Below are 15563 nucleotides of genomic sequence, written 5' to 3'. Positions count from 1 at the left end.
ACAAAAAATAATTTTTTCTTCCCTTCCTTACGTATATTTTAATTTTTTTGCTATAGTGATGATAAATATATTCTCTTTACCAACAGTCAAAAAAACAAGATTGTTGCTGGGCACAGTGGCACATGCCTGTAATCCCAGATGCTAGGGAGGCTAAGGCAGGAGGATCCTGAGTTCAAAGCCAGCCTCAGCAAATGCAAGGCACTAAGCAACTCAATGAGACCCTGTCTCTAAATAAAATACAAAATAGGGTTGGGGATGTGGCTCAGTGGTCGAATGCCTCTGAGTTCAATCCCCAGTACCAAAAAATAACAGGATCGTGCATAACAAGACTTCTATTTCTACATGAATATTAGACTTTCAAGAAATCTGTGTTTGGTTGAGGTGTTTGCTAACTTTTCTTCTCCATTGATAGACTACGCAGGAGACATTGCTCTCCATAATTGCAAAATACATTGAGAGAAAATTAATTTGCTAGCAAACAGCTACAGTTAATTAGTTACTGTCATTTTAGCTCATACCTACTATCCAGCATTCTTCGTCACTCCACTCACTCCAAAGTCCATCTTCTGAGCAATAAATATTCACTTTGCTTCTTATTAAAAAGCAGAGTTGTTGGCTTTCATTTGATGTTCTCGGGATGCGGATTTCATTTTCAATTGTGGTGGTCTAAAAGCCAAGGGGAAAAAAAATGAGATGTCATTATTTGATCTAATTTCAATTAAAGAAATTCCATCTGTCATTTTCAATGTGGGTTTGGCTTTTATTTTTAAAGAAAATATATGCATCGAAAGAATAGAAAGGTATAATCCTAGAAGTGATTATCTCTCTGTATGGTGGGGGTTTTTTCAATCTTTTTTTTTCTTCCCTTCCTTATCTATATTTTAATTTTTTGCTAAAGTGATGATAAAGACAGCATGTATGAGAGGGCAAAATTCCTTGGTGTTTGTAATGCCCATTAAAATAGACTAGTGTGAAATCTTCCTGTTCCTATAAACTGGAAGATGCTACATCCACTGAGTTTCCAAAAGACAGAACCATCATGTAAATGTGGTTTCTATGGAAACTATAGAGTTCATATACATAAAGGTGGGTTTTTTTCCTCTTGTTGTTACTCCATAAGACATGTGTAATAGTACTTGGATTGACATGAAACTATCATTGCAGATACAAGAATATCTCAAATTGGGTGATTTCATAGGGAAAAAAAACCCACTAAAGTAATTACTTCAATTTTGCATTTCTAAGAGCTGAAAGCTTTTCCCATCCAAAATAACAGTTTTTCATTTGTTGTAACTTATCATAATGTAGTGTAGATTAAGTCAACTGGGAATCAGATCTTGATTACAGTTCTAGCTGTGTAATTTGATTGTGAAGTCAATTCACCTCTCTGGGACCTGTAAGTCAATTCAACAACTAGTTTTCTCCTCTGTATACGAAATGAATTAATTAGAATTAGTGGCTTACTTTTTCCCACCACTCTCTAAATTGGAAACCATGAATAAAATTAGCATATAACAATGTGGGGTTAAACAACAAATACCACATTGTTGATGCTGTTTGGTAGTTTGTCTTAGAACTCTTCCCTACTTCCCCTGTGCTAAGCCCCTCTTCCCTGGTTAAACCAGTCCCTTGGAGTAGTGCCATATTCTAATTTTGACCTCATGGTTTTTCCTCAAGAATTGTTTTTGTGCTGGGCATGGTGACACACTCTGGGGCAGGAGGATATGAGTTCAAAGCCAGCCTCAGCAACTTGGCAAGACATTATCTCTAAACAAAATATTAAAAAGGCTGGGGATGTGGCTCATTGGTTAAGCTCCTCAGAGTTCAATCCCTGGTCCCCCCAAAAATAATTGGTTTTTTTTTTGGTCTGTGTTGGGTTTTTTTGTTTGTTTATTTTTACCTGAGGCCTCTTCACAATCCATTTTAGTCCCTTGGTAACTTTCATTTATTGATAAAAATTGGAAACAAGTGACTAGATTATCTCCAAAATCCAATATTGTTTTAAAATCAGTATGACTGATTATGCTTTCAGACTGGAAACATCTTTCTTTTGTCCACTAGATTTGAGTTTCTGGAAATTAAACTAAGATACATGTCATGTTTCATTCTTTTTGTGACTAGTAAATGATTTGTGTTCTCAAGTGTCCTAATTTATGTAAAAAATGCTATGTTTTGACTTTCCTAAATAAATTCAATGTTCTTACCATCCAGGAAGTTTCATCTCCTGTGAGCACAACTTCATAAATGAAACACTTAGCTGGAATGGGTCCTTTAGGTGTGCTCCATTTCAGGTTAATTTCAAATATATTCTTCACAGTAAGATTAAGATAGTCTGGTGGCAAAGGTTTAACTGAAAAGCAGAAGGAAACCATTTTAACATGGAGGTTGTTAAAATTAGAACCTTATCCAAAGGTGGGGACATCCAGGGTTAAAGGAAGTGGCTCAAGATTATTTATTGCCTATGATATGAATTAAAATCATAATCACTTGCCAATCAAAATGAGTTTATTGAGAAACTTGGCTATTTTGGAACTCATTTTTTAATACATCTTATGCTGATAAATATTTAAACCCAAGAGAAAAGTTAGAAGATCCAAACCATTCTGATAATTTTCCCAGTTTGTAGCTTAAAAAACAATAACCGCAACCATTACTACCACAACTCGTACTAAATACTAACCCCTTATGTTGTGCTTATGACAATCAGACAGTGTAACAGGGATGCTGCAACATGATCTCATTCATGTCTCACATTAAATCTATGAGGTAGTCACCTATTATTTTCATTTTACTAATATGGGAATTGAAACACATGTTAAGAAACTTACCCAAAGTTGCACAACTAGAAAGTGGTTGATTCAACATTCAAACCTACTGACCCTAGAACCTGTCACTCTTTTCACTGTTAGAACAGAAAATAGCCAACCATTTGCATATCATGGCCTGGGAATAAGAGATTCCATAATTACTCTGTCACTCACACTGAACAAAGTACCATATGCAAATTCTTTGATGCTGGGAAATAAATTAAGATTTCTAAATGAAAATGATGCTGTATACTTCATTCCATTTCCTGTTTTCCATATTTCCTCATACACTAGACTGCCTTGATTTTTCTGGCTTTGCACTTCCATGAGTCTCTTCATCTCTCTTTCTCTCATTCTCTGTCTGCCTCTATCTCTCTCTCCCTCAAGTGGTTGGGAAAAAAAAAAAAAACAAAGAAGAAGAATTTGAAGTTGTTTGTTTATATCACCTATATTTTGAAGTTGGAAAATGTAATAGCTGGATCTGATAGGCTTGGATTCTGATGATCCATTAACACAGACAAAGAAATCTTTATAGTCTGATGACTCCAAAGAGGGAAAAGTGCATCCAACATTTACTCCATTAGACTTGATATAATCAACACACTGTGATGTATGTTCCAAGCCCTCATACCTGTAAAAAGAAGTATTGCAAGAATTGTGTTTAACAGTACCTGCTAGTGTCATGGTGCTTCATTTTCAATTATCTTAAAAAATCGTGTGAATAAAAAAAAATTTAATAACAAAATATTTAACACCTAGTATATGCTGCATGCTACAAGTACTAAGGATTCAATAGTAGGGAAAGCAGACATAGACTATAATTTCATGGAGCTTACAATCTGATAGTAGTCTGCACACAATCTCAAAGATGAAACAAGGATTCTTACTCATGTAATTACATCATGTTGACTCACCAACAGGATTTGAGAATCAAAGAATAAAATTCCTACTAAGAAATCCTAAGGTTTATATAAATCATCATGCATGATGCTGCCTTTTTAATATTTTACTGGGAAAATTATTGTGAAAGAAAGCACATCAAAAAGTAGACTTACAAAATATTGTTTTTTTAATAAAATGAATGAAAATCCTCTGAGTATACAAAACACATTAAGATATAAATCTCAGAAAGTCAACTGTGGGTGGGGGGAAGAAAAGGAGAAGTTTTTTGGCAAGTACATGTCTAATTTTCCCATTCTCCTAAACAAGAAATGTCATTTTAAGTTAACCTCATTCCAGTAATACTGTTAATGGGAATTAGGAGTGGGCAGTTCCATACTGATTTCTAAAGCAATAAATGCCTGGTTTATCTTCCTAAAAAAATAGCTTGCAATGCAAAATGTAACATTTGCTTTAAAAGCAGTCAAAGTCTGTTTTGAAATTGGGCCAAGATAGAAGCTGATGATAGTGAAAAGAGCTTGACTCTACTAAATTAATTTTATGCCAAATATTGACTTCAGGCAGAGTTTGCAAAATTGTAGTCTTATGGTTAGTTCACCTGATTAGAGTTTGGAAGACTTGACTTTTTACAGACTTACTTTGTGCCAGTGGAGAAGCCCAGGCCACCCACTTTTCCCCACTCTCTAAAATGTTAGTATTTATTCCCCCCATTCCACTAAGTGAGGTTAAATTTGCATTGAACATGATCCATTGCATTCAAGAGAGTAGTTCCTTTGTCTTATTCATACTTTTATCTTGGAACTTAGTAGATGCTTAATATTTGTTGAATTAAGAACAAATAATTTAGACCTTCAAAAGTTACCCATCCACTTCTAGGTGAGGAAACTGAGGCCCCCAAAGGGGGAAATTATGCACCCAAGGCCAACAAGTTAAATGATGCCAGAGCAGAGATTAGAATCTAGTTCTCAGGAGTATTAATAATTTATACCTAGTCATGCATACAGTTTTCTAAAGAAAGATGTCATGATAATTTGAACCTAAAGCTCACAAACTGCAGCACTGTGTCCTCTCTTAATTTTTATTTTATTTAGTAAATGCATAAGTTCTGGTACTTACCTACCAATTTACCAATGCTATCATTTGTTTCATTCATTTATTTAATATGTAGTGCTATTAGCACTCCAGAAATGGTCAAAAGAAATATAAGAAATAATTTATGCCCGCCAACTCCAAAAAGTTGAAGAGACAAAGCACACATGTACAATTTTAAATACCATCTAAACAATAAATAATTGAGAGCTATAAAAAGTAATACTTCAGAGAAAAAAAAACCTGAACAGAAGTTGACATGATCAGTAAAAGGTCCATGAAATTGGAGAGTAGACAGGTTTTGAAGGATGAATAGGAGTTGGTAAAAGAGAGAGCCAGAGGGCATCCCAGATGGCAACACATATATAGGCATAAAAGGGCATAAACACAGGTGAGAAAACAATGTAGAGATGGATCTAAATGGAGTGGTACATTCGCATTGGTGATAATAGAAAGTACTATTGGAAAGGCAGTGACAAAAGGAAGCAGAGACTTGAAGAGCAGGCTAGAATTCACCGTGGGGGCAATCTGTAGCTCCCAGAGGTTTTTGAACACAGGGGTGGCATATAAAAATGGCCATGTAAGAAGATAAAGCTTGCTACAGTGTGCAGAACGAACAGCAAGGAGTCAGACTGGAAGGGGAGGGATTGGAAGCAGAGCCATCATCATTTGGGAGGCTATGACAGTCATCCAGATGTAAAATTAGGGGAGACTAAAGTGAGCTTCTTATGATAGAGATGGGGAATGAAAAGTAGATGTGCAACTTTGCAAAGGAATATCAGTACCTGGGATTGTGCTACTATGAAAGAAACAAGGAAAGAAGGAAACAGAATGAGTTAAGATGGCTTTAAGTTTAAAAGCCTCAGTGACAGTTAACAAAGGTAAGGAGCCAGAAAATGGATACTATTTAATAACTAATTTTTAAAGGGGTAAGAATACAGGGAGTGGTGGTGCATGCCTATAAACCCAGTGTCTTAGGAGGCTGAGGCAGAAGGATCATGAGTTCAAAGCCAGCAACTTAGTGAGGCACTAAGAACCTCAGTAAGACCCTGTCTCTAAATATAAAAAAGGGCTGGGGATGTAGCTCAATGGTTAAGTTCAATCCCTGGTACCCCCCTCCAAAAAAAAAGAGTAAAATAAAAAGGCGAGAATACAAAATACACCCAAATGTTTTAGATTATAGCTCTATCTATCTAAAGGATACACAATTTAATCAAGTATAAAAACAACATTCTATGATCTCACTCATAGAATGCTTTATAGAATCTGCAGCCAAAACCCACTTACTCCCATTGAAAACCCCAAGTAATTTTTTAGCGGGGAGGTACTGAGGATTGAACTCAGGGGCACTGCACTGAGCCACATCCCCAGCCCTATTATTTTGTATTTTATTTAGAGACAGGGTCTCACTGTGTTGCTCAGCACCTCACTTTTGCTGAGGTTGGCTTTGAACTCGCGATCCTCCTGCCTCATCCTCTTGAGCCACAGGGATTACAGGTATGTGCCACCGCGCCAGGCAAAAATTCCAAGTAATTATAATCAACACCATCAGAAATACAAATCTGATAAATACAGTGAACTTAATTTAGTGGAAATATAGTAAAACATATTGTGGACTGATTTGGTAGATATTTTCCTAACATGGAATTCCAACTATAAAAATACTTACCAATAAAACAAGGTGTAATTGGTATCCAAATGTGCACCTACGCCAGGTTTCCAAGAACAGATTAAATATTGCCAGTTGTAATATACACAAACCATGTCCTGAATTTTAGTTTCCAGAGTTCCTAAGAAATGAATGAACTATGAATACTTCAAAGACATGATAATGAATCATTTGCAAATTCAAGTGAAATTTTATTTTACTTCCTTTGGCCTCACTACTTCATTTAGCAATCAACATAATGGGAATATTTTGAGAGGAAGTTATTGGAACTCACTGACACTAACAGATGCCAAAATATTAAATTGCTAATTCTATGATGCTGTGAGGAGTTGAGCAAATACACATTTACTAACACGACCCCTATACTGGCGATTGTATTAATGTATTAAGATTTAGGGTTTTTTTTTGGGGGGGGTACCAGGGATTGAACTCAGGGGCACTCAACCACTGAGCCTCATCCCCAGCCCTATTTTGTATTTTATTTAGAGACAGGGTCTCATTGAGTTGCTTAGCATCTCGCTTTTGCTGAGGTTGACTTTGAACTCGCAATCCTCCTGCTTCAGCCTCCTGAGCTGCTGGGATTACAGGCGTGTGCCACCAACACCCAGCAACATATAGGTTTTTGTCAAACATCTTTACTGAATTAAATAATTCAAAAAGGCATGTCACTCGCTACTAAGAATGATTCTATTTTGTGGCACACTGTCACTGGATCTATCGTATATACGTTCTGGTGCCCAAGATTTAAGGAAGATATTCCCTACATAGATTGTTTTGCTAACATTAAATGTAAAAAGGGAGCCTTGTTTTAACCTTGTTCTGATGTCCAGTAAGTAGCTTCTGACCATGAACTTTGAACTTCTGATCCATTTGTGCATTGCCTTGACAAAAGTGTGCGTATCTTTGCTTCAATCCCTTGGTTAAGATCAAACCCATCTTTATAATACAGGTTCTTAGTAATGATGGTCTGTTTGATAAAAAGACAAGACAAAGTCAAACTTAGAAACAGCCATGGTATAGTGAACCACACTAATAAAACTGAGAGGTTATTGATACCCTGGAAAGTTCCCAACATCTAAGATACTCCTGGTGATTATCTGCTCTGTTGCTCCAGAAATATTTGCATCAGGAATCACCTCTGTATATCATATTGTTTGATAAGATTATTTGAATCTTAGCATCTAATTCAAAACAAAAACAAAAACTTCTGGAAGAGAAAAAAGGTTCTATGTAACCAGCTTGGAACCAATTTCAGGATTTTCACATACCATATGTACATTACATGGCAAATGATTTGACCCTTGACCCTTCCAATATAATATGAAGCCTTCAGGAATCACATAAAGTAAAATCCTGGAGGTAGCTGAAGAAAGATGGACAAATTGTAAGCTCTTGGAGGATGAGAATCATATATTATTTAATTCTTATATTCCTGATATCTTACAGAGTGGCTAGTACAAAAAATTGCTAAATAAGTGTTTATTTGAATTGTCCCTTGAAACTACCTAGCTGAATTATGGAAGTAACAGGATGCTTTCTACCACAGGAATTTTCAAATGAACGTGATTGCCAAGGAAGTAAATAGTTCATAATTCAATCAACTTTCATTAAGAACTTACTATAATACATGCAAAGAACCAAGTTGTGTTTGGTGGGGCACAACTTGGAGTCAAGTTGCTTGACTCCTACAGAGAAAAAAACCCATAATACAGTAGCATATATAAAACCCATGTCTAAATCTATAAGTACTATGGATAAATATGGTCTGAGTGTATCCCCCAGGGGTTCATGTGTTTGAAGCTTGGTCCTCAGTGTGACAATGTTGGGAGGTGGTGGAACCTTTAAAAGGCAGAGTGTAGCAAAAGGTGATTAGGTTATTGGGGGCACTGCCCTCAGAAGAAAATAATGTAATTCTCTTAGGATGCCAATTAATTCCTATAAGAGTGTCATATTATAAAACGTTAAGACTGGTCCCTTCTCACTCTCTGGCTTCCTATCTCACCATGTGATCCCTCCCTTTCACACATGCTTCCACTGTAATGCCATCAGCCTTCAGTCCCTCAACAGAGACTGAACAAATGGGCCACACAATCTTAGACCTTCAGCCTCCACCACTATGAGCCAAATAAACCTTTTTTTTCATTATATATCACCCATCCTCAGGCATTTTATTATAGCAATGGAAAATGGACTAAAATAATAAGTAATTATAAAGTATGGTGAAACAAGTGCTTTTCCAGTTCATATTCCATGGGACCAAGTATCTTTTTTCCTGTACCTCCAGTGGTAGTCTTAACAGTAGATGGGGTGAAAACATATTTAGCAGGATAGATAGGAGATATACACAGACATGGTAGTTTGTTTTATACTAATTAGAACTATTGCAATATGAGAATTAGAGTAGACACAGTAGTCAGAAGAATCACAAGTAAATATCTAATGATAACTCTAATATTGTAAGTACATGCTTTACTTACTTTCCATCTTTCGCTATTGATGTTTCTGTACTGTAATTTGTATTCTATTGTGCATTCCTTAGAATTTTCCAGAGCCAGTGGAGGTTGCCATTGTAAATAAAGATAACCTAAATATCCAGGATCCACTATCACAAAATCCTGAGGAGGATTAACTAAAATAAAATCAATAAAATATTTTAACTTTTTCTTTGTATTTTATGACAAAGATTAGTAAATACAGATTATCTCTAAATGTCCATCAATGATAAATAGATAGACAAAATACAGTACATCTATGCAATGAGGATATTATTTAGCCACAAAAAGGAGTGAAGTGCTAACATATGCTGCAACATGGAAGAATTTATATTTTGCTAAGCGAAAAAAGCCAGTCACAAAAGACCACATATTCTATAATTCTATTCATATAAAATATTTAGAATGGGAAAATCCATAGACATAGTAGATGAGTGGTTGTCAGAGGCTACAGGGAGCAGAGAACATAATTTGATAGTGGTAGTTGTTTCATAACTTTGTGAATGTACTAAAAACTACTAAATAGTACTTTTGAAAAAGGTGAGTTTTATGTTATATAACTTATATCTCAATCTAGATTACTGCTACATCGTTGTTCTCTCTTTTAACAAATCACGTAAGTGCCAGGCGCAATGGCACATGATTGTAATCCCAGCGGCTTGGGAGACTGAGATGGGAGGATCGTGAACTCAAAGCCAGCCTCAGAAAAAGGTGCTAAGCAACTCAGTGAGACCCTGTCTGTAAATTAAATACAAAATAGGGCTGGGGATGTGGCTCAGTGGCCAAGCGTCCCTAAATTCAATCCCCAGAACCCTCCCCCCCCCTAAAAAAAAGAGAAATCACAAAAGCAAAATGTGACCTTGGTGGGTGGCATTAGTGGAATATTGATGAGCATAGCTGCTTTCCAAAATGTAACTTTGATTCTCTGGAAACTTTTTTTACAGAAATAAAAAATTCAACGTGGAGGTCTGGGGCTTCAGCTCAGTGGTAGAGCACCTGGTTTGCACATGTGAGGCACCTGGTTCCATCCGGCAGCACCACGTAAAAATAAATAAATAAATAAATATATTGTGTCCATCTACAACTTAAAAAAAATTCAACATAGAGTTTTCCCAGTCATGTACATGAGAACTTGGTCTAGGATGGGAGAATTTTATTACATAAATGTCTCTAATAGCAATAACTAATCAGTATTAATTCAGTGTTTAGTATACACATAAAATATTGTGGCAAACACAAAAAAAGAGGAATGGAAAAATATAAAATATGTCTTCTATGGATAAGTGCCTTAGAATTTGGAGAACAGACCTTATTGCCACTTTCCGGTTAATTGAATCCTCCAACCTAATGAAATTTCAGAGTTGTCCCAAAAAATCTAGTAGCACCATAATAGTGCCCTCATGTTGCCTTTTTGGTAATTATTTCCTCTCATTTCTGCCACATTATAATTTTAATTCCTCACTGTATAATCCATATCTAGGTGAGGAAATGAATTCACAGAAAGAAATTGTTGCACAGATTATGATGTGACCTGGGACCCGCCCTCCCAGGCACCTATAAAGAAGATCTCTATGGAGGATGAAATGACAATCCTGTTGTTTCGATCCTTATGGCTAGAAATCTTCATCAAGTGCATTATTCTAATTATCTTTGTCATTAAACATGATTGAAAAGTTCTGTAATTATTTCTACATTTCACTTTAAATTGTTATATTCTTATTCATCTAATTTTCATAAAAGTAAGGAGAATTATCAAGGAAAGATTTGAGTTGGTTAAATATCAGGCAATAAGTTTTCAGATATCCAACCTTCTTTTTTTTTTTTTTTTTTTTTAGGAAAGACTATACAAGAGGTATGGAAAGTGCTTTTGTTGTTGTTGTTGTTTGTTTGGTTTATTTTGTTATTCCCGAGATAATTTTTCGAGGGTACTAGAAATTGAACCTAGGGGTGCTTAACCACTGATCCTCACCCCCAGCCCATTTTATTTATCTATCTATCTATTTATTTATTATTTATCTATTATTTTGTGCTGGGTATTGAACCCAGGGCCTTGTGCATGCGAGACAAGTACTCTACCAACTGAGCTATACCCCAGCCCATTTTTTATTTTGAGACAGGGCCTCACTAAATTGCCGAGGCTAGCTTTGAACTGGTAATCTTCCTGCCTCAGTCTCCCAACTACTAGGATTACAGGTATACACCACCATGCCTGGTTTATTTCTTATTTTCCTTAGGGCCTCACTAAGTTGCTGAGGGATTCCTGGAATTTGTAATCCTCTGGTCTTAGCCTCCTGAGTAGCTGGGATTACTACTGTGGGCCACCAAACCTGGCTTCCTGAAATAATTTTTAAGAACAATCCACCTACCAGTTATGCACTTCCATAAGGTAGACTGAAAAGAGTTAATATTCCTAATTTTAAAACTACTCCACTAACATCAATTTCACTTGTTGTTTTACCTTTTATTTCTGTGCTTGAAGAGAAAGTAGAGCTAAATTCTGTGCAAATTAAAAAGATAAATAGGCATCTGAGATCCAAACAAATGAAAGCCATTTCTCTAAGATTTAGTATCTTGAAATCTTCTCTCTAGGAAAGAAAATTACAAAACTGAAATACTTTACTCCAAATAACAAAGTGAATTAATGTGATGAACAATACTTTTGGGAGCTCTCTGTTTGCTTTCTACCAAGAATTGGGAAATCTGCCCCACTTGAGCTATGGAAATAGAAATAATCAAGTCTGTCACAAGTGGAATCAGAATGGGAGAATTCTGGTCTCATCTTTCTAATAAGAGTAAAAACAAAGCAAAACAAACCCAAGAAGACCTTCAACCCCTCACCCATACACATTCACACTTTCTACATGCTTTGGACATTTTAAGATGACTTCAAATAGCCTTCATCATGAAGGAGTCAGGCCCACCAGAGCATTTTTATTGGTGCATGGGGCAGGGGAGCAGTTACAACATTAGTCTCCATAACAATCATCTGCCCAGCAACATAGAAAACATACTGACACTCTTCTGAGAAAAAAAAAAAAAACCATTGGAAGCTGACTACTGAGAAAGCCTTAGATAATTTTGCTGTATTTCTTCATAACTATTAAATCATCATCTTCTTCTCTCACACTTGTCCCACTTTTACCTTTGTCTCCTGGATCAGGAGATAGCATCACCATCCTCCCAGTTTTCTGAATCAGTAACTTGAAAGTCTCCCTCAAATCCTTGCACACCATTAGCACTATTACTTTCTCACTTGAGTATCTTATCATCAAAGATCTCCTTGTCCAGTCTTTCCTGCCTCCAGCCCCTTGTCCACCCAACCTACAGAAAGGATGGGCTTTCTAAAGGGAAAATGTAAGCTTATTGCCTTTTTTTTTTTTTTTTTTTTTTTTTTTTTTTGGCGCTGGGGATTGAACCCAGGGCCTTGAGCATGTGAGACAAGCACTCTACCAACTGAGTTATATCCACAGCCCTTATTACCTCTTTTTAGAAAGTATAACATTTCACTGCCACAGAATACAAGATAATCATTCTTTTATCCTTGAAGAATACTGTTTCTGTGATCAAAATGTAAAGGATTCATGCCTACAAATACTTACTTAATAAACTTGCCCAAGATTATACAGCAAATTAGTAATAGAGTTGGATGTACAACAGAGAATCTATGATTCCCAGCATGGTATACTTTCACCTTATTATGTTGGGCCCAAATGCTTGGCTCACTGTTATAAAAGCTTTCCTCTGGGACCACAGTGTTTAATAAGTCTTCCTTCAATTAGCTAATCAGACTGAAACAACACTATGCTATTGTTTTTTTTTTTATTCTAAGCCTCATAAAAGCACAAGAGGATTCCATTTTTCTTACTGAGATTCAACAAATATTCCTCTCCTCATTTCCTCCTTCCCCATTCACTAGTCCCTAGCTGCCCACTAATTCATCTGTAAGTACTAGGTAGATTTGGTTACCAAAAGATTACAGCTCTTCCCCAGAGCTACTCCCAGAGATTAAGATGAACACACTGGTTTCTGTTGGGCTCAAGGCATTAAATTGGACAAAGAAATGTTTCCATGTTCTGTAAGGACTAATATAGTCAAGTTTCCCTTAAAATGCTATCAAAGAGAGCCTAACCAAGCTCTCTCTCCTCTCTCCAGCTGTTCTTAAAATTTTCATAGCTCTGCATAATGTATAGCATAAACGCTAAGTAGAGAGTTAAAAAGTCATTTGCTACTGTTTTATAGAGGCTAGTGAAATCTGATTACGACTATTAAAAAGCATTTCCTGGATCGACTCAACACATTAAAGCATACGAAACAGAAAAGATGGCTTCTGGAGTCCTTCATAGAAAGATCCACAAAAGGAGCTCCTGAGTTACATCTAGGGTCCAAACCTAGACTTTCCCAAATGAGCTCATGTAAATTATATCATTGGCTTCTGAGTTCTAGGGTTGTCACTAGTACAGTGAGGGGCTTTATATATTGTATGGTTCCAGGAAAACTTGAATCTTCTCAGGGAGCAAGGGAGGTAGACCTGAAGACAAAGGGCAGATGGGGAAGGAAATGCAGACATCTGAGATTTGAAAAGTTTCTGGTATACTCCATACCTCCCTGTCCACACTTAAGAACCACTCATCTGGTATTAACTGTTTATTTTTTTTAAATGAGGAAATAGAGTTGGGGTTGTGGCTCAGCAGTAGAGCGCTCGCCTAGCATGTGCAAGGCCCTGGGTTCGATCCTCAGCACCACATAAAAATAAATAAATAAAATAAAGGCATAGTGTCCAACTACAACTAAAAAATAAATATTAATAAAAAAATGAGGAAATAACAACCAGAGATGTCCAAACTCACATAAATTATGGTGCAGAGCTAGGACTGAAAACCAGGTCTCTTGATCCCTTTGCACTAAGAATAAATAAATTTTCTTGTCCTGAGTCTGTCCTAATTTACCAAAAGCATCCTTCATCCAACCTTCCTCAATCTGCTGTCACCACACAAACCATCAACCAGACCATCCAGATTTATTATCGTGACACTTCTGGCACAGGAATAATTCAATATATATGGATTGAATATTTTTTTTTGCCACATACTATTCCAGATAAATCTTGCATAAGGTACGAGATTGAATGGCAACAGTCAAAATATCTATAATAATAATAATACTTTCTGCCATTTATTCAGCATTCACAGCATCCCAAGAACTGTTCAATGCTAAGCACTAAACACATATTAACTCAGACAACACTATATAATGTTCAGCCAGCCTTGGACATTATGGCACAATTTTTAGTTTCATCTTAAAGATCAGGAATTGAGACATAGAGAAGGTAAACAACTTCTGTCAAGTCACACACACCATAAATGAGGAGGTTTGGATCTGAATCTAGACTAGTGCCAGAGCCCTTGATGGCCATCACTAAATGGGGCTAAATATGAAGAGTAGACTTCTATTTTCAACATACTCAGTTTCACAAAACACTATTGCTGACAGCTTCCCAATGGCAATGTCCTTTGGAATGGCAAACCTAAAGCAATTTCCTCTTTTCAGCCTTGCTTTCCCACCTCTTCAAAGTCACGTAAATTAATCTCCTCACAGAGGACTTAGCTGGGTCAGGGAGGTATAGCTCCATAGTAGAGTGTTTGCCTAGCACGTGAGAGGCCCTGAGTTCCATTCCCAGCAGTACCCCCCCCAAAAAAAAAAAAAATTGGCTAGATAATCCTTGCATTGTTGGAGAAACTCCAGGTACTTACCAATACTATGGTTTCTCAAGAATTGGATTATCATAAGCAGTTATCACAGGCTCTCCTTTTCTTTCCTCTCCACTTCAGAGATATTCATTAGAATCTCTACTATTTTTCTTCTTGTTTGATAACCAAGCACATTGAAAAAATTAGATAGGTGTTCCTGAAATAGCCAGAGGGCCAGAACATAGATACCACAAGTTACAAGATGAGGAGGTTATGGGTGGTGCTAAAAGCCATCTAAAGCAAATTTAGAATCACCGCAAGGTGTTGCAAAAGTTGACAGGACTAATTATTCTTTGGATAAAGTAACAGATTTATGGCAGAGGAGCTTCTTATAATCAAAGGCACAGTGGTGCACACTGCCTCAGCTGCTATGCTTCGAAGCAAATTACATCTCAATTTGCATGTATAAAATGGAGGTAATGATACAAGCCTGGCATGGGGTGTCTTAAAGATTAAGTATGTGAAAGTGCTTTGAGAACAGTAGATTACTCTATATACTAAAGGGTTTGCTTCTGAGAACTTTGTCACTAAGTAAAACTTGAAAATAAGCTTCAACCTACATATTTGTTCCTAACAATTCAGGTTTTATATTCTACTGTTGACAACTAGGCACTTACAATTAATCTCCAATTTCTACCATCCTTTCTGACCTATTATTCTGCATTTATTAATCTTTATCTTTTTTTAAAGAGAGAGAGAGAAAGAGAGAGAGAGAGAGAGAGAGAGAGAGAGAGAGAGAGAACTTTTTAATATTTATTTTCTAGTTTTCGGCGGACACAACATCTTTGTTTGTATGTGGTGCTGAGGATCGAACCCAGGCGAGCACGCTACCGCTTGAGCCACATCCCCAGCCCCAATC

The 15563-nt window shown here is 36.5% G+C and overlaps 1 protein-coding gene across 1 annotated transcript in view; it reads right to left on the bottom strand.

The window, feature by feature from the left end:
• The window catches only part of Il13ra2 (interleukin 13 receptor subunit alpha 2), a 46892-nt gene extending 32117 nt beyond the window's left edge, over positions 1–14775 (bottom strand). Inside the window, exons 1-8 of the mRNA XM_077793614.1 lie at positions 14708–14775; positions 11416–11542; positions 8943–9094; positions 7279–7432; positions 6466–6586; positions 3254–3438; positions 2205–2350; positions 519–666 (exon numbers count right to left, since the gene is read on the bottom strand). Of these exons, the coding sequence (XP_077649740.1) occupies positions 519–666; positions 2205–2350; positions 3254–3438; positions 6466–6586; positions 7279–7432; positions 8943–9094; positions 11416–11509 (1000 nt within the window). The 5' untranslated portion in view covers positions 11510–11542; positions 14708–14775. The remainder of the gene's footprint in view (positions 1–518; positions 667–2204; positions 2351–3253; positions 3439–6465; positions 6587–7278; positions 7433–8942; positions 9095–11415; positions 11543–14707) is intronic.
• Positions 14776–15563: the final 788 nt, after the last annotated feature.

Source organism: Urocitellus parryii, chromosome X (assembly GCF_045843805.1).
Source record: "Urocitellus parryii isolate mUroPar1 chromosome X, mUroPar1.hap1, whole genome shotgun sequence".
NCBI lineage: Eukaryota > Metazoa > Chordata > Mammalia > Rodentia > Sciuridae > Urocitellus > Urocitellus parryii.
This window is presented reverse-complemented; position numbering and strand designations above follow the sequence as displayed.